Below are 23,773 nucleotides of genomic sequence, written 5' to 3' on the forward strand. Positions count from 1 at the left end.
CTCCACTCTGTTTCACATGGGCAAAACAAAGCCTCTCGTTTGTTTGCGGCTTCATCACCGGGTTGTTCTACAGCTCTCATGATCACTGGGCGCATGTCGACATTTATGTGAGACTTGTAGAGCTGCACATCTATTTTTACTCGCCCATAAGCATGCATGCAATCTTTTTCACATCCAAAATATCACACTCAGTAAAAGAAACTTAAAATAAGAAGAACATTTTGTTTGTCTAATAAAATCATGAATATACTGTAGCACATTTTGCACACAAAAAAAATCACCCAACAAATATTTTAACCTATTTCAAACTACCTTCTTGCAATTTATTTATAATATACAAAAGTCTAAAGATATAAAATTGGCTGAACTAAATTGACAAAATATCGTGCCTTTTTAAAGTGTTTTTGTCACTTTTTCATCGGCCTTTTGTCACGTTTTCATCTCATTTTTGTTGCTATTTTGACACTTTTTTCAAGAAGCTTTTAGATCTGTGTAATGACAAACTGGAGAAAATGTGCTGGGGGTTAAGAGGTAAAAAAAGCAACTGTGCATTCTTGGTTTGATTTACATTCAGTCAAGATTGAGTTGCCAAATTCCCACGCATGATTGTACAGTGTCAAACCCACTCTGTCTTATAGTATTGCATTTCCATCTCATATTTACATTAGGGCTGTGACTGACATATCCTCAGAGTCAAATACAACCACATGACATTAAATCAGTGTTAACCGGCTCGTCTCTTAAGCGCCGTATCCTCCGGCTACAGCAAATGTCAACATCTGCTCTACCTTCACACACTGTTTCTGGGTCTTTTCCTTTGGGAGCGCCTGAATTACTTTACTCTGCGGGTTGCTTGGACCAGATCCAGGACCACCCCCTTAATGCACTAATATGTTGTAGGCTGGAGTCTGCACCAGTGCTCTTATCATTCACACCAACTATTCTACACTGAGTTGTCACAGTTAACCTGCTGCTTACATAGAGATTTCTCCTTCAACTTGGAATTCACATGCGTACTTAAAGCATTATTAAAAGATTAGTTGGGTGTCTAGGATTTGGATTTCCTCATACTTTGCTTTCTCCCTCACTGTGAGGGGATTACCAGCTCAAAACAAAGCCGAGATAAATTATCAATTGCAATACATCTGTGAAGAGGACATTCAGATGTAAATTGGATGGTGATTGTTCGATGAAATAAAACAACACCGTCAAAATAGCTCATTATGAATGGTCCCACATTTAGAGGATATTTATGCACAAATTGTTTTGGATTTTGCCAGACAAGGCTGGCCAGGTTAATAGGAGGGCTCCTTTACAAAACAAGACACAATGGTCCTCGCACATTTTCATTTCCACTGTCTAAAAAGCAGATTAAGGGACTTTGCAAAGCAGTGCACCTCTGCCGACTGTGTACAATGAAAGACAATATGTTTCAGTAAAAATGCAAATGATGTGTTTTCTCCCTCCTATATCGCAAGTGTCATAGGACAATTGAAATCTATGTATTGAACATCATATAACTGCGTCAATTTGTCGTCCTTATGGTTTTGCTGTTTTGCTGTGATTTTGTTCCAAAATCTGGAATCTCTATCTACATCATAATGGTTACACCCTGGCTCCATGACCACTTTGGATCCATGACAGTGGGGCTGTGCAATTAATCGAATTTCAATCAAAACTATCTATGGTCAATCTTAATTATTGTCACGATGCCTTCAACAGGTCTGAAGCCAAAGCTGTGGCTAATTGTTTGGAGTGTAATATTGAGGAATAAAATGGTACTGGAGAGGCGCATACTTAGTTGTTGCTTAAGGTGAGGTTCACTGAGAAACGTCTGTCTCATGAACCATTACAGTAAATATCATACTCATCATTTCTAATAGACTTAAAGGTTCAATCCTCGGGTCAAACGGGCCATCAACAATAGGGCAGGATAAATGAGTGTGTGTTTGTGTGTGCGGCTGTGGGACAATGGATGCAAAGTAGCCCATGGCTACAATCCGGCATGGTGTGTTTACATTAATGATTCCCATGTGTTCACTAACATGCACTGCCCCGACCAAATAAATAAATGAATACAATTATTTGTATTTATTTTTTAAATTTTGCCTTATGCAGCCCTACATGGTGGAAACCCTCTTTGAACATCACTGGTTTGCATGTTCACATATGTAGCATGACTCACTAATCTCACTTGGATCAACTGGAATCTGTCAGAGTGCTGGAGCTGATGTGTGTGAGGAAGAGACATGGGCCCCAACCTAAAGTAGAAAACTGCGGCGGATGACTAGGCTGTGATCTGCCTGTGTCATGGTGTGGCTCACAGATTATGTGAACATGTAAGAGTGGCAGGAGCCCCCTCTAACCGAGCCATTTGTGCCACCCAGCACATACTTCCATGCCGGCGGTCATTCCCTGATGATAAGAGCCTGTGCTCTCCTCAGCACAATGTCAGAGTGTGCCAGGCAGCACAGAGGGCAGAGGAGCTGTGACAGCTACAAAGTGGCTAAGGGAACTGTGTACTTTAGTTGGTCTGCTTCAAATGAAAGGGCTGCTAACAGCAACAAATCACAGCTCTGCAACGCAGCAACTTTCCTCTGTGATAGAAACCTTTTTCATTAGGGCTTCCTTTTACATTACAAGCCGTCTGCCGCTTACACACAGCTTGTTATTCTATTCATTTAGCCACAGCCATGCAAAGTTCTTATTTCAACTTGCCAAGGTGCAGAGCAGGTGGTGTCAGGTGGTGTGCATGTGCAGAGGTGTGCATGAGTTGGTGTGTGAATAGTAATGCGCACCGATGGCCTGTCAGTGTTGCAAGCCTATTTGTATGGATGCCGGGCTGTAGCCTGGGTGAGGTGTATACACAGCACTGGCATAGCACTAGGCTGTCTTGTGCAGCGGGCCAGGATGACATGTGAATCGCAGCAGCCGAGAAAGCCCCGCTTAAGTGGAGGCAGTAGGGAGAGGCAGGCAAGAGCCAGGAGGCAAACAGACAAACAGATGGACAGGCTGATGCCAAGCAGGCAGTGGAGCAAATAGATTGTGCAGCATGGTGAACAGACTCGGCCTACCAAAGAACAACCAACAGACACAAGAGCAGGCCACCCTCGTGGTGAGCTTGTGCTCCTCTATAATTCATGGAGATAGGATAGATAGATGGTAAATAGGACTCTCATCTTCCTCCTTCCTCCTCATCTGCCCCTGTCACATCCCTCATTTGATATGTGTTATGTAGGTGGAGGAGATGTCAGTCTTGCAGGATGGGAAATGAACAAAGCGGTATGTGTGAGAAGTGAAGTGAGAGGAGGCAGCGCAGCAGAGAGATGAGTGCTGCAGGTGGAATTGGACTGCGAGGCACTGGGGACTGGAGCCCAGCAGACGCTTCGACACAATTCACAAAATAACACTCGACCATAGCCATAAAAACAACTCGCCTTAAAACACAAGTTAAATTTCATACCGTCAAAACAAAGAGTGAAAATAGACATCTTTCTTGTAGGTGCTGCATATTGGTTTTATATTGCTCTGATAATGTTTACATTCTGAGATGATAGCGCTGCTACTCTACTCAAAAACCTATATAAAAGTGATATAAACCTTTTCAAATAGCGTTATTCAAAAAGTATACGGGTAAATAAGCCATGAGAACAGTGAGGTCAAATGTCAAAGTTATAACTGCCTATAGAGTTCAATTTGAAGAAAAAAAAATCAAGATGCTGTACATGAATGAGCAGCTCTGTTGCTCAGCTCTATCTATTCCACAGGGTTTTATTACTAGACTAACGCCACAGTATGCTTCCATTTATTTGATCCTATTCGGTGAAAATTAGGCTTATGATCACAGGCATTAGCTCTGCGATGTTGCTGTTAAACAAATGGGGCCTTTTGTAAAGCGCCTGGACATATTGGCACACAGTGGGGCCCTGGTTGTAGAACAAAGCGTCTCCTACCTTGATGCCTGGAGAACTGTTGGAAAGTATTTAGCTTGGATTTCCCTCAGGCCCGCGGTATGCGCTCACTGGAGCAATAACCTTTGCTTTAATGCCGAAGGAGCATGATTGTTAGTTTCCCTTTGAGGCCTCGCTCTAAAATATGAGCTGTTCCCATTGTCTCTGGCTTGTTTTTCTCTATGGAGCACATGCAGCGCAGTGAAACACAAAATGCCTTCAAGAACTAAGACAAGCCCGTCAAAGCTGTCTGCCCGCGTGCCTACAGAGACTAATGCTGTGTCTATGTGTGTCTGTCTCCATAGGTAGAATGTAAGAAGGCCCAGCCCAAGGAGGTGATGTTCCCACCGGGCACGCGAGGGAGAGCCCGGGGTCTGCCCTACACCATGGATGCCTTCATGCTGGGGATGGGCATGCTGAGTGAGTACCAAGAGAGACAAAAATAAACAAGCTGCTGCCTCACAGACAGGCAATACCGTTTCAAGGCTTTTGGCTGATTCAAATTATCTGAAGGAAGAGCAGAATAAAAGGAAATATGTCATATTAAAGTAATATTTAACCAACTGCTTGTAGTACATCAAACATTAATGCCTTAATGAGGTCCATGAAGTCTAACTTAGCTAAACATTGTTGATGTTGGCAGTACAGTAAATGCATTTTGAAACATGTCTCTGAAGTCGTACCATTTCAGAGCTTGGTAATAATCTGTTAATTATTTTGCTGTCAACCGTTACATCGCTGTATACACAAACACCTGTTGTTTAGATTTAATTAAGTCAATGGTCGAGCAATACAAAGGTTTACACACGCGCAGATATCTGCGACAAGCTCCAAGTAAGCATGACTCACTTGACACACTCCAAACGACTGTTTATTTCCAAAACAATTCTCAAATATTTGTGGAGAATTTCTGGTAAATAGTCCTTTGGTGACTCGGGGATTCACAGATTCACAGCATGAAGATCGTTTTCCAGGGACAAGAGAAGTGAAGAAATCACACTCAAAATGATGTTCTCTTTATAAGCTGTGGTGATTTGGGGCTTTAATGCGACAACAGTCATTTCATAAAACTGTATTTTGTTGGGGGCCCAGAGAGAATTTAAAGAAGAGATTTTTGGATTTATTGACATGAAGGACATGAAGTGAGTCACAGCAAGAAAGGATGAATGGCCAAAACAATTCCAACTTAACACTTCTATCCCAAGGACAGGTTCTGAATTATATTTTTTAACAAAAACACATTTGCAAAACTGCTGCTTTTCAAAATGTTTGACATTGCAGTGTCATGTGTCATGCTGGTGTGTCATGCAGTCATCCATTCCTACCTGTTTCAAAAAGGAACTTATGCAAACGGTGGTCCGATAGCCCCATTAGGTGGGTGCTGCCCCTAATTAGGTGGCGTGAAGGTGTGCCACCAGTGGCCACTGCCGTCTATTTCTGGCGGAGTGTGGTGTGGGCCGCCCCTGGGCATATAGGAGCAGACCAGCACATTAGCAGGCTAAATGAAGAGGAAAATTGGTGTAATGTCATATTAAGGATTCATCACTGTGCCCCCCTTAATGGGTAATGAAGGGGACACACATGTCAGTGAGAGATCTCATCTACAGAGACCTCAGCTGCTGCCTACCGCTCTTCATTACCATCCTGCCCCTGCCCCAAGCCCTTTTATTTAACACTATTGCACTTTCCTCACGGCGTTCTCCAGCGTCGTCTGTCTGCTCATGCCTGCCTGTCTGTCTGTCTGTCTGTCTGTCTGTCTGTCTGTCTGTCTGTCTGTCTGTCTGCAACTGTCTCTCCCCTTCCTTTCATTTATTCGTGTCATTTGTATGTGCGACCCCCTCAAACGAATTTGCCCTCACTTGAAAGATTTATCAGTCGCTTCAAATGCAAAAGGAACGATGATAAAAGGGTCCTTTTCACGTGTGAATAAGCACCCCCTCCTCCCCCCTCCTTTTGGAGGCAGGTGCACCTTCATCTGTATCAGGTTATGTTACAAAGGCTTTGAAAATCAGAGGAGCGGATGAATTATCTGTTGCATGTTTTACATTTGGTGTCTGTAAAAGGACAAAACTGGGAAAAAACAAGGACTCTCTAAAATGGTTGGTTTAACGTGCACCAAGTCAGGAGTTATCCACCATTTGTTTTAAGCGTTCACCAATGCTTGGGGAGTATTACTGGTTTTATGGGTTGTTGTTGAGCTGCCATTAAGGCCATGGCCAGTTCGAACAGAAATGATTATACTGTATATATGCAGACACCCACTCTCATATTGATTTGCTATAATGGTGCTTTCCTATGCATTGAACTCTCATCGCACTGGCTTAAAGATCGCGTTCAATTCACATTGTGTCACGGAAAAATCATACAGAATATAAATTTGTTCCCATTTTGTTTGTCTTTTGAGTTTTCCCCCACTTTACTTCTGAATCTACATAAAATCAGAAGTTAATAGTCTACTTGACCTTTCCATTGTTTGTGATAAAAGTGTTGCAGAGCCCTTTCGAATGCCTCTGTCAGCTCTATCAGAGTGTGCCACATCTCATCTGTTGGCTGTATTTAACAAGCACAGTGAACTTTTCCAGACTTATCGCAGCCTAATGCATGTGTGGAGAGGCGCGCGCTCTTCCCCTCCACTGGGACTCGACAGCGCAGAGGCAGTGATGTGCTCATGTGAGAATATTAACCGCCAACTTGTTTGGAGACGCTCTTATCTAAATGAAATTGGAACAAGGACAGCAAAACATTCCTTTATATAATTTGCATTTGGAAAAAAACAGGGACCCCAGGCTCATTATTTAAGAAAGTGTAAGCTCCTTTTGTGCCAAATCTCATTAAAGCCATCCTTAGCCTCTTTGTTTACCGCCTCTAATCGGGGCATTTATCTTTATTGTGTTGTGCTCGATGTATGTTTGCTGAAATTAATACACATTTGAGCTGCACGAGGTATGGCTGCAGCAGATGGATAATTGATTTTAAAGTGAATCAAAACTGTTGAGCCATAAAATAGGTACATTAGCATGCATATTAATAAGGAAATGGGAGCAGTCCAGGGCCGCCACTAGGTCTTACACAATGACAGGCTTGTTTACCAAACACGCTTGAAGACCCTGGATTTTCATCATCTGTCCTTGTTCTTTTTTAGCTTTAATCTTTACAAATATGTTTCATTATTTACACTATAATGTAGCGGAAGCTTGGTAAGTTCAACTCACTTATCGGAGTATGTCTCAATCTGCTCTGAACGCTTTCCAAGTCCTCTCCCTTCAGACTCACATCTGGCTGTGAATACTTCATTCAGTATGTGAGGTGCATTTTAATGATAGTATCAGCGCAGGGAAATAGCTTTGAAATAAGAAAGTATAAGGCTCTAAAGTATAAAAGCCAACCATTTCAGCTTGGCATTTATTGTGTTTGACTGTAAAACAGTGCCAAACACATCATATCCAATAGTTTGTGGACCGTAATAGCTTTTCATTGTATCGTATAACCATTCTTTTCAGGGCAAACAAACAGTAAGAGCTTTTGTGAAAGCTATCCATCTGTGGCTTCCTGGTGATGACTTCTCATCAGTGGCTGATGAAGATTTTATTTTTTGCTGTAGCCTCATCCAGACCAGGTTACGCTCCCCTCACTCGGCTCAGCCTCTCAGACGCACATTTCTTTTTGTCTGCGAGAGAGGGGCGAGGGTCTGAGAGAGGCATTTTCCCATTGGGTCAGGAATAAATTGAACTTTTTCATGGACAGCAAACACTGATTAGATATTTATGACCAAGGTCAACCTTTCTGGTTCCAGCTGGCACAGGCTCTGAGGCATACAGAGTAGAGCATGCACACTCCTGCCACGTTTATCCACCCCATCACAATACAAACCTGTACATTCAAAACACACTGGAAAACAATGCAGACACCTGCTGCACATACACTGAGCTTTGCAACTTCAGATTATCTAAAGATGTATATTGTTCAAATGTTTTATTTTACAATATTCTGCATATTATTTACTGCATCATAAAACCCTTTTGTTTCTTTTGATCTTACAAGCTTGGAGGCTTTATTTGGCTCTAATATACAGCATTAGAAACCTCAATTTTTTGCTTAACTAAATACTATAAATAATTTTGCTACAAATTAGGCAGTTAATTATGTTGAACTGAAGTTACCCACATTGTCACAGTTGCTCTTTGAGATCTCAGGTTTTGTCAGAACTGAAGGCTCTCGCTGGCCACGCGCTCACACCCTGGATCTCAATATGTCGCCCACAGCTGCCGGGGCCTGAAAAGTGTCCAGCTAATTAACTGCTGGGTCTGCGCGAGTAATAAGAATCATGACAGCAGATGAACAATGCATCTGCTGCACTTAAATTTTTCTAATGACACCAGTTCCTCTATAGGCCTTCAGCTCACATGGGACAGTGCAAACTCTGATTCATCCCTGATTCTCATCAACTCATATAGACATGGCTGTAGTCCCTCCCCAGACGGTGGAATGACTTACCCCTGTCCCTCCATTAAATGAATTATGTCAAAATGAAGGCCGTAAACGTCATTAAAAAGCATGAAATTTAGTAGGCAGAAAGTTGACTCAGAATCCTGTGTACATTCTCAAGGTACACAATAATTAAACATGGTTTAATTATTATTAAACCTTGTTAATAATAATATATTTTAGACGTTCAAAAAAGGAACTGCATTTATTATGAAAAAAAAAAAAAATTGCTACCATTATAATGTAATATAAATCTAAACAAAAATGCAGGTATTTGTGTAACTACATTAGACACTTTTATGTCTCATGTGCTGGGCTTCGGTCGATTTTTACTTCATTTAATCCAAAAATATTAATCTAGTGTCTCCTCTGCTAGTATCCATTCCATACAAATGCTTCATCAAACTTTGATTGCACACAGGAGCTCCAATTAAAAAAAGAACAAAAGCAGCATGCGTAATATCTTATTTCGTATAGATATTGTTTTTTATAGATTTCAGCTAAAGATTTGCTCGTCTGTGTCGCACTGAAAAAGAACAAGACATAAACAGAGACCAGCGTCACTACTCGGCGCCTGCCATAAAGCGTTATTATTGCAGGCCGTAAAAACGTCTGACAACTTATGGTTGACTGAATTAAAATGAGTTACACGTGGACAGTGGAGAAGCAGGAGCAGGGCCCTTTATCTTATCTGTGATTTGAGCTTTAGCTGCTGAATGTGAACTCAAGTAAAGCTCATCCTATGCTTTTAATTGTACTCATTATACTTGATTCATTTATATTATTGTGTTAAGGTGTTCAGTCTTTTTTGTGCACATTTATGTACATGTGTTTTGAACGGTTTCCTCTGGGCACTCAGGTTTCCCCTACCGCTAAAAACATGTACAATAGGTACCTCCTTGGTACCTTGGTCCGTGGCAAAAGAGATTGTGAAATCTCAGTGGCACATGCCTGGCTCATTAAAGGTCGAATACAAGTGAATATATACAATAAAAGACCAAGACAATGGGGTTTGGTTGGGATCTCAGGGGCTCAGAGAGTTCAGCTTCCTGGCAGCCTGGTGGATGAAGCTGTTCTCCAATCATAGCTTACATTTGGCTATACTGTTACTTTGCATTTACAAATACCCCCAATTTAGAGCAGTTCTGTAATCACACACATTGCAACGCATTGATTTCCTTCATACTGTTTGATGAGTGATTAAAGTTATTTCGCTAACATGTTCCTTTGCTCTTATTTTCAGGTTATCCTAATATTGTGGCAACATACGGTCGTGGCTACACTGGATTCACACCCAGCTACAGTTACCAGTTTCCTGGTAAGTGTCGGTCTAAATTTATCACGACTAATTCTTTCTCCAACTTTGCCACATATAAACGCACGTCAATCACCACTTAATCTGCAGCGGACTTGTTCATATGCTGTGCTGGAAGATGTTTTGAAAATAACTTTGCTTCATCCGCACTTAAATCACCATGACCAAATAGCTGAAATGAGGCAACTTCTCTGTCTTTCCTCGCTCCACGTATGCAAATTCAAGTGTGAAGAAACAGCGTCTCGTGTATATTTTATCTTATCCCCCTAATGGAAAATGAATGAAGTCATTTTGTGCATTAAACGTGTTGATTGCAAGTGCTGCCCGCTTTAATGAGAGGCGTGCGCGGCGGCTGGACCTGAGCAGCTGCACCTACACAGGCGTCCCTGCAATTTCATGCTTTATTTAAGGACTTTCCACGTACTTTGTTTGCCGTGCCAGACATCATTCCCGGCTGCTGATAAGATGGAATGGGAAATGTATGACAGCGCCTCAGATGTGGGTAATATCTTTGCGAAATAGATTCAGGAATGGTAAGAAGCCTGGTCCAGCTGTGACCACCCACCCATCAACCACATGATCCATTTCTTCTTGACCGCGGAGATGTTTGTTAGCACAGGGAGCCAGCATATGCCTGTCACACTGCTGAATATGCACGCAGTATGGGCATTATGCTGTTTGCTTCGTTTTTTGTTTTTTTTTCACGTGCTGGTTAAAGCAAAACAAATGTTCAAAAACAAAAGCTGCAAATGAGCTGCAAAAACAAACTTGTTCGCATTAATCAAGCCTTGACGTCTCTAAAAAGTTGAGTTTAACAGAGAGCGATGAGGCGGAATTTAAAGAGATTGTTTAGTGTTCCGCTTTTCTGTGTGGCCCACTAGGTCCGTCTGGCTTGCCAAACTCAAAGTCTCAATCTTGTTACCACTCTGCTGCCGTGCTCCCAGCGTTAGTACTTCCTCCATATAAAACAAATATTAGTTAACATGTATTTTAAATGTTTACTCTTAGGACAGATTAGTGGGTATCACCTTCCCCCCGGCCAAATGTATGATCTTGTCCGTGTTCAACTCAATTTAAAGACTTTGATAAAGCCGTGTGATTAAAGCTGCCTCCTCTGGGCGCGCTCAGCTTTTGACAGGGTAATTGGAATTTTTAATGTATGAATCAAATTCCTTGTCCAAATTAAATAACCCTGGGCCAAATATTGACTACAGTCCTTCCTTTACCAAGATGTGAAAAGCATCCTCGATTCCAGATCAAAGACTGTATGCAACTCTCACATAAATAAATGAGCGCCGCGCTGAGCCGGCTGGATACAAGAGTTATAAATTGCGGGCAGCACTTCAAGGCTTTTTTACACACAGCAAGCCTCGGGAGTCCAATGTTAGTCGAGTAAAACAGCTTAGGCAATTGTTCAATTGTCAAGATAAAACAGTGATAAAACATTGATCAGTGATGAAGCAGTGAATTAAGTCTGAAAACTCAATAAGCCCCGCAGAGAGGCAGAGTAAACTAATGCTGACATAGTGTAACTGAGAGAAGTGAGATATACACGGCCCCAGCCAAAAGGGATAAACCCCTGCTTTTACTGTTCCTGGTTAGGAAGCAGCGATCAGCCAAAGAGGTGTAAAACTCTAACTGACAGGCCGACTTCATGGTCCCTGTAGCACCGCCATTGATTAACACCCGAATCGATCACACGCAATATGTTTCCACGTCTGTTTGTGTGACATTAGCGGCGTACAGAATGGAGCCATCACAGGCGAGACATCATGACTATTTAATGCACTTTGAGACGAGCTGTATTACTGATGTAAATGAGATCATTGCTCAAAACGAATGGGGCTGTGTGTGTCAGAGCGTCTCCCAGAAGGACAAACTGAGACACTTTGAAAGAAACACACTGAGACGTACAGGGCTTAATGTTGAGTATAAAACATAATGCGCTTACTACGGGCTACAGTGCATTTTGGCAGCCTTTCATTTAACATTGGTTTCTGGGGCGTTGTCAGGGTGTCACTAGATCAGTTAAAAAAGCTGTGATTGTAGCTGTTTTAGGCGGACAAATTATATTGAACCAAACAAAATGAATCATTTTTAATTGTCACAGATTTATTTGGCATGTGACTCTTTTTGTACTGGAAAATTGTAATTATTCAATTTTTTACAAAGAAGTGGCACATTGTCATATTCAGATTGGCATCCAACCTCAAAATAGAGTGAAATATAAATATGTTAAACAAGCAAAATGATGATTGGAGGCAAGTGTACTGTAGAGATTGGGATTTTCACCCACCCATACCTGAAGGAAATCAGGAAGTAGTGAAAGAGGGCAGGGTGGGAGGACGAGGAGGAGTGTGCATGAGGTGTGGCCCTGCTCCCGAACTTTAGATATCAAACTTATCTTCACTTGTTTGTTGTTTGAGACACTGTTCGGATACAAATTGGTATAATTTGTATCAACACGCACACTACTATTTGCTGTTAATCAGAAAAATGCACCAAGCCTTCTATTAGCATCTCAATACTTTACCCACAACTCCCTATGCACCAGGCAGCTCTATATTGGTCTACTATTCCCTGTATATTTCACCGTATATTCCTTTTACAAATGAAGCCATTATGAGCCCAAACCTCCAGTTGTTCAAGTGCATAGAACTAATCTCTGCTTGTGTGAGAATCTAATTTAATCTTATGAGTATTTGTGCCGTTTCCAGTCTAATAAAGACAAATGCAAACGCTGTTAAAACTTGAGTGCTCCAAAGTGCTTGACAAACAAATGTTGGTCTTTGCTCAGAATCGGCTCTTTACGCACTATACGAGGCGCGCTGCTGTTTACCTGTGTTTTTAGCGTTAGACACGAGCGGCGTTTCGATTTGAATTTCAAACGCCATAGTGCACAGTGCATGTGTAGTGATAATCAGGGAGACTGCGATGTTTACCAGATGCAGGCTTGTTGCGGAGGTGGAACAAATGATTAGCAGCATGCCACAAAAAACAACTATTTTTCCCCCTGTTTCGGTCTCATCACAAGTAATTTCTCTTTGCAAATATTAAAACAACTTCTTGATTGGATCGTATTATTCTGGAATGGACTGCTAGAATGAGCACTGCTTTATGGCAGCGGTCCATGTTTGAGTCTGTTTCCTATAGACGGCTCTGATCGAGGACGCTGAAGCCACCCACAGAATATAACGTAATGTATGCAAGAGTAAGAGGTGATAGGAGCTGCTGTAGTTTGTCATGTTGCTGTAGCCAGTGACAGGTCTCTTGTTTCAGATGGAGACCTTTGGCCTGTCTAGAAAGGATGCTCAATTTGGCAATCTGTTTAGCAGTATATTAAGTGACAAAGTATTTGTTTAAGCAGTACTAAGTAACTTGTTTACCTTAGTACATCCTTTTCGTAGTCCCTCTGGGGGTAATTCAAGTGTTAATGGGATGATTGGGGGGTCTTTCATCTCCCCCTTGTGTCACTGGCTCAAAAACCACAATTGCAACTTCGCTGCCACCGGGTCGGAGTCACCAAAGCACACTAATGAAATCATGAAGAAGAGGCTAACAGGCTAACGGGCCAAGCTAACTGCGGGCTAGCGCCACTTAAACAGTATGTACACCCAAGTTTGAGTGGAAAAAAAAATAATCCATTGTGTAATTGGATGTACAATATCCCTCTCTCCTTTTGTCTTTTGTGTCAGCGTAGTATTTACTCTCACGGACAATTAATGAGTAAAAAAAATGCAACATGCTACGACACCTGCAGTGGCGCTTATGGCCTCTAGGAGCATGAGTTAGTTCTGCTTTAATGTTATTTTTGACAGTAGGGGAGTAGCCATAGCCATGAACACTGACCATTGCCAAATCACCTAAACATCACATCTGGCTTGACATTGGCCACATGTCGGTCAGATATAACTGTGGACGTTTTTTTTAATTAGTATTACATGTTTATCAAGTACAAAAAGTAGCTTTGAGCCTTGACACCAAAACAACATATGGACACAATTCTCATTACTGTAATCCTCTCCATACTTCATCGTCAGGAGAGGAGCTGTTTGTTTTTGTTGAGTTCCAGTGAAAACAACATTAGCCTGGCGCTGTATACAGTGGCACTCAGAGATTATCACATCGTGGATCTGGATGCTAATAAGGCTTTGTTATTACTTCGGCTAGATCCAACAGAGCAAACAGATTGAAGATATAAGGAATAAAAATGTAAATATAGTAAATGAGTTGACAAAAGCCTGATCAATTTAACTGATGTATGTTAATCTCCGCAGATGCTTCATATGAGTCGTTGTTGCATCTAAATCATAAGTGGATCTTAATTCTTCAAATACACCTGAAGTGGTAAACAAAGCCAAGAGTGAATTAACAGCTGTTTGAAATCTTCTTACAGTAATAACCTCAGTGTGAAAAGACATTTGCACATTTTTGGCTCATTTCTTACCTCAGTAGGGAATTGTGCATGAAATGTGAATTTCATTTAACAGACATAACTGATGACATTTATCAACTAAATTGAAAATACTGAAATGAAGTACTTACTTTACTCCATTACTTTAGCCTCTCCCAGTCTTTGCTGGTTTTGTAATTAGAATATAGCTTAATTTTTGTGTTGTTGTCATGAAGCTTGTTTTTGGGGGAGTTTTATCATTGTTGCTCTTTGTTAATCGCAAGCCAGGTAACAACATTATGAAGGCATGTGTTTAATTGCAATTAATAGCCAATGATAATATTACCGACTGCTATAAGGAAAGAGGCACATTATTAGTTTCTGTATGTACCTCACAATTATAAAACACAAACTCACACACACTAAACCAGCAGGTAATGTGATATGCAGGGTTGTGACTTTTTCATTGAATATTATTGTTAAAATATATAAACTATTCTAGTCTTGGTGTAGTCTAAGCATATTTCAATAGAATGATTACCTGCAGATACATAATAAGTCATTGTATTCTTGAGGGTCCGTCTGTAAGTCCCTGTGGCAATAGAGAAGCTGCTGCTGCCCTGGAACATGCCTGTTACAGAAGAAGCGTAGGAAACATTACTGTACATTATTCCTGTTTCTACGCAACAGTCTAATTAGCATTAGCTGATAAATGTGCTTTTGTATTATTCAAGTTGGAGCGCCCAGGGGAGCGTCTGAAGATGTGTTACATTCAAAGCATGAGGTGCTTCATTTGGGGGGCGTCACGTGACCAAACCACTGAACCTAATTTGAGAAAGAGCTTGGAAACAAAAGGCTGTATACAACTGTAAGATGGCTGTTTTTAATATAACCCTAGGCTTAAGATCCCACTGCTAAAACAAATGGCTATAATGGTGGAGTGCAAGTGCGCCGCCGTTTATATAGTGTAATTTTGCTCGCACATAATTGCCATCAGTGGCAGGAAATATAAAAGAGCAGAGAGGTTTGGGGAATAGCGGTGCAGTCCGTATTGTGCATGTGAATAAGAAGCCCAGCCATGTATGAGGCAAATGTAATTAAAAAGAAAAATAGTGGTATATGTGCACTTTATGCAGGAGGGAGCATCAATAGCATGTGCTCATATTGTCGCCTCTATTGTTAACCAGCCTTGTATTAGTTCTCTTTATTGCACACACATGATTGAACATACACACACCAAATTGGCATATTCATAGAAAGACAGAGATTGTCGAGCGGAGGGTTTGGGGCGGAGGGGGGGGCTCATTTCCGCCGCGTCGTTCCCCTGCACGTCCCGCTGCCTGCGCCGCCATGCCCCCGGAGCCTCCCCTGGCATAAATGACCATTATGGCTCCATTAGGGCTGCTACTAGGAGGTCATTATGCTAGACGCTGAAAAAACCAAGGGGATGAAGACGTTAGCATTCTCCCAACAGGCCCAAGAGATGCACAGGCTGTGAGTGAGAGCAAGACATAACAGTCAGTCATCCAAGCCACTCCAGATGTCACGACAGACAAACAGCCACCAGGGTCCGCAAAGTCAGTCTCTTAAAGCAGTGGGACAATGGGGGTAAGTATGATTAAGTGGAGGAAGTGAGGTGGTATGAGGATAGAGCACTAAGCTGATGCTAAAGTTGGGTTGTTCTTGATTTCTTATGGAGCACTTTCTCTTGAAGTATGTTGTTTTCTTGGGGAAAACTTTTGAGAGGCTGCTTAAGGTTTGCCGGTTGCCATTGTTGCCGGAATGGGCCCCAGCAATCTACTACCCCTTATTTATATATGTGGAAAATGGGATCTGATGCAAAATGTACTTTTTACCATAATACATTGTTTTTCCCTCATCAGAATCATATTGGAAGTTGTGTTTTTAGTCATTCATGCATGTTGAATCTTCCATGATGACTATTCAAAGTACCGTGATGCACAAATTTCCCCCGAGCTCTTCTCGCAATCATTCTTAACAAGTATTCCCCTTACCTCTCACGGAGCTCCTGCTTCTTAGCGCAGCTTATCCCTCCTCCGCAGAGCAGCAAGACGCTAAAATGCACTTAAGCTTCACCACTACACACAACATGCTGTAGCACCTTCTGATAAATAGCACCGATGTCCCACAGTAGCTACATTCCCAGAAATGAAGAGGAACGGGAGGCTGTTTCGGAGGGTCTTGATGGAACACAAGTGAAACCAAGCCAAGGGAAACTTTAATTTAGAGTTTTGCATCATTGTTGCATTTTTAGCCAGCATCTTCAACCAAAAACCTGTAAAAAAAAAAAGAGTTATATGCTGCTGTGATATCCACTTTGCTCCAAAGGCACATTCCAGTGACTAAGTTTGCGCCAATAACCAGCATTTCAATGCGAGTCTGTAAAACCAAATTTTGTTTATCCATCTGTTTTCTCTTCTCACACACTTAGTCACTGTCAGCAGGGCGCTCCGTGTGGCAGATCTGATGTGTGCAAGAGCCGCTGGTGGTCTCCTGCTTCTGTATCTTCAGTTCCAGCCACCGTCCCTAAGATAGAACAGCACACTCAATCACAGGCTAGAGATGCAGAGTGGTTTTCATTCAAAAGGCCCAAATCAGCGTTCTGTATATTTCTCTTTTTCGTGCAGGTAAACAGCACGGGGCTCAGCAGGTGCAAGTAGATTCCACACCTTCTTCTGTTTCAGAATATGAGAAGCAGCAGGACAGACTGTTGGCTCTCAGACTTGTCCATATGCCCAAGATGAAGGCTTTGAGTGTCCAAACTGTCCACATCGGTTCTTGTTATTCATGCATGCAGACTCTATGCTACTAACCAATACCCGCTGGCTTTAGTGTGAGTTTAATTTCAATTCAACTTCAAGGAACACAGTGCTATTCATAACTTTAAGCCACGTAAAATGACAGGAGTTTATTTTGATGTTTTATTGTTATAAACAGTATGGAATGAGGCTTAAATGAGGTGACATAATGTGTGTGAAAACAAAGCGTGTTTTTGGCATTAAACGCGGATCATAGCCCAGAGGCATTGTGGCAGAGTGGCTCATGCTCCTGTGTCTCATTCGACTGACCCTCCGCATAAAGGCAGAACATTTGTTAAATGCACTACTTAAAATTGCCTCTATTACATCACTGAGTCTGAACGACTGTGAGTATGTATACCACATTTTGTTATCCTTTCATTAAACTTCCAAGGAGGAAAGATGTAGATGTTTAACTTATGATTAACCTGTTGTATTCAGTATTAATGCTTTCCTAATTTAAACGCATAAGCGCATTTTGCCTTAGAAAACCCATATATCTAATGAGCATTAACTATGCCGCTTACTGCAAAATACTCATGTTTCATTTACACTGCAGTGGGACTGTGCTGTCGAACCGTCAGTTTAAATATTGGCGCTGAACGCATGCTATATGGGCTACATTATTATTTATTGCATTTTTGCGCGCAGTGTGGGCGTACCTCCTTCAGTGAGCAAAGGTTAGGAAGCAAACTTTTCTATCAACTTACAGTAACTTGAGAACAACTTTCGGGCGTTTTTTATTGTGTTTGGGCAACGCATTATTAGGTTACACAAAAACAGATACATTATACATCCAACTTTTGCCTTAAATTATATCTTGATGTAAAAGTAGGCCAACAAACACTGCTTTACTTTCTCTCTAGACAAGCCCCTCCATAACAAGTGACTAATGGGCACAAATATATTCAGTGTCCTCTTTAGCTTCATAGACCACACAGTTGGAAGGAAATCTGTGCAGTGCCGTGGGTCTCCGAGTGCATTCTGCCTCCTGCATCTTCTGGTCATGTTAAAATTCGGGCTAGTGACTCGGTGACCCCTGTATTCCTCCGGGAGACCGGCACAAAGGTACAAGGTGCAGCTGTCCTCCCTGTGTGCGGGATACAGGGAGGGCGAGCTGCTGACCTCTGTATCGGGTGTGATAGGAGAGCGGCTCCTAAGGGCTCGGTGAAATGGAGCAGAGCTATTGGAGCATATGCAACTGAGGTCACATGAGCGCGTTGGCCGGAAACACCAGGTAGCGTCCCGCGGTTTAGTCTCGAAGTGTTAGCGACATGTTGGCAGCAGACCATACCTTATTTCTGAATCCACAACTGCATTAACAAACATTTTATCCGGTTTATTGCAAAGGTCGTTGCTTGTATCTACATACAAACCATATTGCGTGCAGCTAGTAGGACTCATTTTTGCCTCGTGTGCAAGCCGCCCAGACATCATGTTCCTAACTAGAGACAGTATTCTCTAATTGAAAGTCTTCTCAACCTGTCGAGCGAACGTCTTTTTCTCCTCTGCTTCATTACCTCTCGCACACTCACGGCAGTAATTTGGAGGAAGAGAATTGCAGTCAACAAAGGCAGACCCAGAGCTTTTTAAAATGTTTGATTCAATAACATCTTGGCAACCTAACTACAGCAGGTGGAGTGGAAAAAAAAAAGAGAGGGGAAAAAAAGCAGAATGACTGGCCTGAGGCTCCTGCGCGGTTTACCTGTGTCACGGGTGCACGCAACATTGTGTTCAGATCCCAGCGTTCATGTCTCGCTCATTAGAATCGGTGCTGGAGCGTTGCGGCTATTGGCAGAAGCAGGTTGGTGTATTGAAGTGGAGTTTCAGGGGCAGACGGTTCTTTAGGTCCCGTGACTGTCCTGGAGGAGTGAGCTGTGACCCCTCTGAGTGATCCCAGGGCAGCAGCCAGATGGGCCCCCTGACGCCGCACTCACTCACCGCTGCCTGTAATTTGCCAATGCTGGTCATTAGCCTGATGGGCCTGTAGAGGCTGGGGCACGTCATGAATTGCACAACTTCAAGTAGGGTCCCGTGACGACTAGTGACGTTTCGGTCATCCCAACCTATCACACGATTTCTGTTTGCTCCTTCAGTGAATCGAACGTTATAGTGTCACAATCAATGTCATGAGCTTGAATTAAAATATGATGTGAAACTTAAGGACCCCTTGTATAGAATCAGGGTTTTGCTTTAACCCCACATTATGTCACACGTCACATCATAAATTAATATAAATGCCCTTTGTTGTCTTTCCTCTTCATTTCTTTGAGCTTACAAATGTTGCTATACCAGATTGTTATTTAATATTACATCTTTCAGTGTCCATACTGACTTAATCCAACATTATTGTCTAAGTCTTCAAAGCCAAAAAGAGTGGAAGTGATTTTACTATGAGGTTTGGGCTCTTTGTGTTTGTGACTCACTGTCTTGGCACATCCGCGTCATCCTCATGATCGCACATACAAACTCGGCAGCTCCCCAGGCCACCACTCCAGTCCCAGTGACAGCAGTGACTGTGGCTGTGACGTCAGTGGACAGCACTGCATGTCATGCCCCGTCTACTTCTGAGTGCAGTGTCGCTCCCACAGCGTCCCAGACCAGACCCTAACTCAATTAACGGTGCTCTGTGGAACGTTTGGAGCAGATTTAGAGGAAGTGTGCTCATATTAATAGCTTTTATATTATCTGCAAAAGGCGCAGTGTTTCAGCAGTGGCCTTGGTGTGGATAAATCCAATGTGCACAATCAAGTGGTCATGCTGCAAACTCAAGTGGTAATCACTTAAGTTTATAATCATATTAGCACAAGCAAAGTTGAAAATGTGTTTTATTTCATTCAATACACTCTGACATTGGGATAGTTTATTTTTACACATTAGTTTGTTTTCTACATACAGTATATTTAGATATTCTGAGAGATGGATGAAAGATTTAGCTTGCCATAACCTTTGTTGTTGTTGTTGTTGTTGTTGTTGTTGTTGGTGGTCAGGATTGTTTTGTTACTTTTGCGTTAATCTACTGGAGTCACCGTGGTTAGTACATGTGCACTTGTAACTCCGACAGGATAAAGCGGAACATGGATGGAAGGATTAAATTACCTTCATTTTCCTTTTTTTTTGGTTGGCATATGATAATTTATAACTAAAGTATAGGCAGCCAGAAGGCAACTTGGCATATTTCGCATTATAGGGAGTTATATTGGCTCCTCTCGCACTACTTCACCAGCTCAACATCACTAAAATTCTTTTGAAATTTTCCATGAAGTTATGTGCATCTATCTGTCCCCTTTTCATTCAGGTGTAACAGTGCAGACACAGACTTTTCCTAAACACAAGAGGAGAAAAGTCTCACCTTATTTGGCCAGGCCTTAACTCATCATGGATTGGTCTGCCCCTCCTCACACACTGAAGAGGCAGCAGTTTGCAGTGAGGCCTCAGCCTAGGCTCCTGCAGGGAGGAAGATGAGTTGCTGCAAGAGGCAGAGTGGCAACACTAAAGCTCATTATGCTTTGACTGTTGAACCGCTGCTGTAGAAATGAAACTGGAGCTGTTCTGCCTTCTACATGGCAGCCATAACTGGACACCGCTGAAACGCAGCAGGACAAAGGAGGAGGTGTGCGGCGCTGGGGCAGGCTGCAAGGGCCTGCGTGTGTGTGCTCACTGTCTGCTGCCTGTTGTTTTGATACCACCCACAAGGCCGACCGCTCCAAGCCTCGCCAGTTAGCTAGTATCGCGCTCTTTACCGGGCTGCCCCCTCCCTCTCCTCTATCCTTCAATCTCAGCCTCCTGCTGGCTGTGCTAATAGCTCTCCAGTCGCTCACGTCCGCCCTTTTGCCTAATGCATGGACCCACACGTGCAAGTACAGTTATATATGTGAGCATGTTAACTGTCAGCCCATGTGCCCTTTAACACTAGCCTCCACTGCAGTGAGGGGGGCACTGTTTACTGCTCCGATCACTGAGTGTGTGCCTGCCAGGGCTATTTTTGGGTCAGAGAATATTTACCCTACTTGCCCCTTCTATCTGGAACACTGCGATTGTATAACGTGGGGCTGGCTACAATTTAATGAAGTCTGGAATTGCATCAGCTTGGCTTTAAAACCATGTTTGTTATAGCTTCAGGAAAACTGCCTCCTCCGATATTAGCTGCTTAATATGTTGGATTATTGCTTTCACCATATTATTCACAGCTTTGGTGGTTTTAACCAACACCATAGAATACGATTGAGCTAATTTCTGTTTTTAGTTAATTTGTCTTTTAGTTCAGGTGTTAGGTCAGGGTTTCGAGGCACAATGGAAGTTATATGTTACATATATTTGTAAAGCTCCAGTGCCTTGCAGAACAAGAAGGTTGTATTAAAAGTAGACTTACGGAAAAAATATACCATAAATAATAGTTTTAAACCTTAATCCAAAGCAAAGAGTGCAGAAAAACTTTCTGTTCATGCCGTTCATGCACAGCTAATAAAGACTATTTTCAGCCTGGATTTGAACATTGTCTGAGGAGAGGTTTTTATATTTATTCTCTTATTATTTGTATATCCATACTGAAAACCAAAGATAAAGTCACCTGGGATCATGGTGTATCACACCAGGAAAGTAGCCTTGTGTAAATTGCCTCATCCTCACCTCATGGTAGGGGGCAGTGCAGTTGGACTCAATCGATCTAATCCACAAACCATACAATTTTCTCTGAATTGTGTAAAAGGGACTCACTTTTGTCTTATACACACAAACCTGAAATTACCCCCCTACTGTCGCTCAGCTGTCCCCTTTACTCTCCCCTCTCTGCATTGGGATAGATGGCCATTAAAATGCATCAAAAATTAAGGCTGTTTACTCGGACACTAATGAGAGGAGGCTTAAGTAGTCGAGTTTAATTAGTATGATTGGCTCCATGGGGATGGCGCGGGCAGGCCCACAACAAGCCATTCACTCAGAACCCTTTTCAAAGACTGATCTGGTGGAGAGGAGATTGCACTGCGGAGACATGTTGCCTTTTGCTGATCCCAGGTTGGAGCACTGCAGTCAAATGCACTCAAGCAGACCATTATATAAGCACCACTGCAAGGTCAGGCATCTGCGTCCTCCCCGTCGCCTTCCTCGCTCTAAGTCACAAGTTGCTAATAGAGCTTCAAATGCTGCTAAAATGTTATGTGGAAAACTTCCCTGCTCTTTAATTATTATTTTTTTGAAGGGGGGTCTTCGGGGTTCTGCAGCAAGTTTGGCTCAGTTCCCTCAACACTGGAGCAGTTTTCTTGTTGCTGAAGTGCATGACAAAGAGCACAAAGAGGAGGTCGAAAGTGCGACTACACTTCAATAAAGAGCCTAGTTTGCCCGCTTTGATGCTACGCCGGCGTGCACTCGAGCTACAAAGAAACTGCACTCACGCCACTGAGAACTGCACTAAGAGACACGGAACACACCTCTGTCAATGACACAGCTGTGTGTGTGCCTGTTACTCACTTCAAAACGTAAAATAGTCCAAGAACAGAGGCGCTTTGATTTGCTGAGGATTGGTGACTTTGTGGTTAAATACATCAGAAGTCGGTAATATCGCCGTGGTCCATGGAAAGTGGCCCAGCTGATTGTGTTGCCTTGATTAGATTTACACGTGCTATTAATAAGATATTGATCATGAAAATCAAAAGGTTTTTAGAAGGGATATTTTTGCCATGCATTCCTTATAATTCAAAGTACATCCCTGCTGCTTAGGCGTCTTTGACTAAATGCCCGTGTCCTTAGATGGTTGGACAAGGTCGCTGTGTCCACCTCCGTCACATCTGGTGTTTCAGGTGCACACCACTGAAAGTCTCTGTGTGGAGCTGGATCTGTTTATCATCTGTAGTGCTGACTTCAAGTACACGCCGCTCTCCAGGGCCTCAGGTTTGTAAAGGCACAACCCCGTTCCAAGCTGCAGATGTCTGTATGTGAGCAGATGATATGAGACTATCATGGTTCTATCTCCATTCTCTCTATCTTACCCAAGTGCACACAGAGCTTCATTTGTCCACTTTTAATTCATGTTTTCCTTTTGAAGGGACACATTCCCCATACTACCTCTAAAGAGATCTCCCAGTTGAAATTTTATCAAATATATCTGTTCCCAGGCCCATTCAGTTCTTCAAAGCTATAAGATGTGTGTGCAATTACAGGCATAAAGCCAGGCTTTGCAATGCTTTCAGCTCAACCCTCTTCTGCAATTGACTTTTTCTTTCCCCAATCAGAAGTCTTATTGCTGAAGGATCAGAGTGCCAAATGCCTTCATTACATACAGAAACCTCACGTCTGGAAGAGAGACTTTTGCCATTGGAGAAACACATGAGATACACAAAAAGGGAAACGACAGACGTACCACATCCACAAACACTGAAGGAATATTGAGCTGTCAGCTGAAAATGTTGGTTTCAATCTTCATTTCAAGAAGAAATGTAAAATATGCTCTAAAGAGAAAACAATGTGATCTGTTCACTCTCAGACTGCCAAGTCGGAAACCCATATAATACATATATAAGATGTGATCTTTGATCACCTTCACTGTATTGTATCGCATATCCTGGGGAAAGAATAATTTTTTTTTTTAAAGTCGGATGTTGTCATGTCAGGGGGCGACGGTGGCGCAGATGGTAGAGCAGGTCGTCTCATGATCGGAAGATCAGGGGTTCGATTCCCACCTCCTGAAAGTGTACACTGTCGTTGTGTCCTTGGGCAAGACACTTCACCCACATTGCCCCCAGTGTCTGCGTACATTGGTGTATGAATGAGAGTATGAATGGGTGAGTGGATCCTTGCTGTAAAGCGCTTTGAGTGC

The 23,773-nt window shown here is 42.4% G+C and overlaps 1 protein-coding gene across 7 annotated transcripts in view; it reads left to right on the forward strand.

The window, feature by feature from the left end:
• LOC306970262 (RNA-binding protein Musashi homolog 2) overlaps positions 1 to 23,773 on the forward strand; it is a 269,968-nt gene that overhangs the window by 210,772 nt on the left and 35,423 nt on the right. For all 7 annotated transcript variants that reach the window (XM_079566171.1, XM_079566169.1, XM_079566170.1 and 4 more), the window contains exons 9-10: positions 4,256 to 4,370; positions 9,679 to 9,753. In XM_079566171.1, the coding sequence (XP_079422297.1) occupies positions 4,256 to 4,370; positions 9,679 to 9,753 (190 nt within the window). The remainder of the gene's footprint in view (positions 1 to 4,255; positions 4,371 to 9,678; positions 9,754 to 23,773) is intronic.

The sequence above is a fragment of the Gobius niger genome (assembly GCF_951799975.1).
Source record: "Gobius niger genome assembly, chromosome: 11".
NCBI lineage: Eukaryota > Metazoa > Chordata > Actinopteri > Gobiiformes > Gobiidae > Gobius > Gobius niger.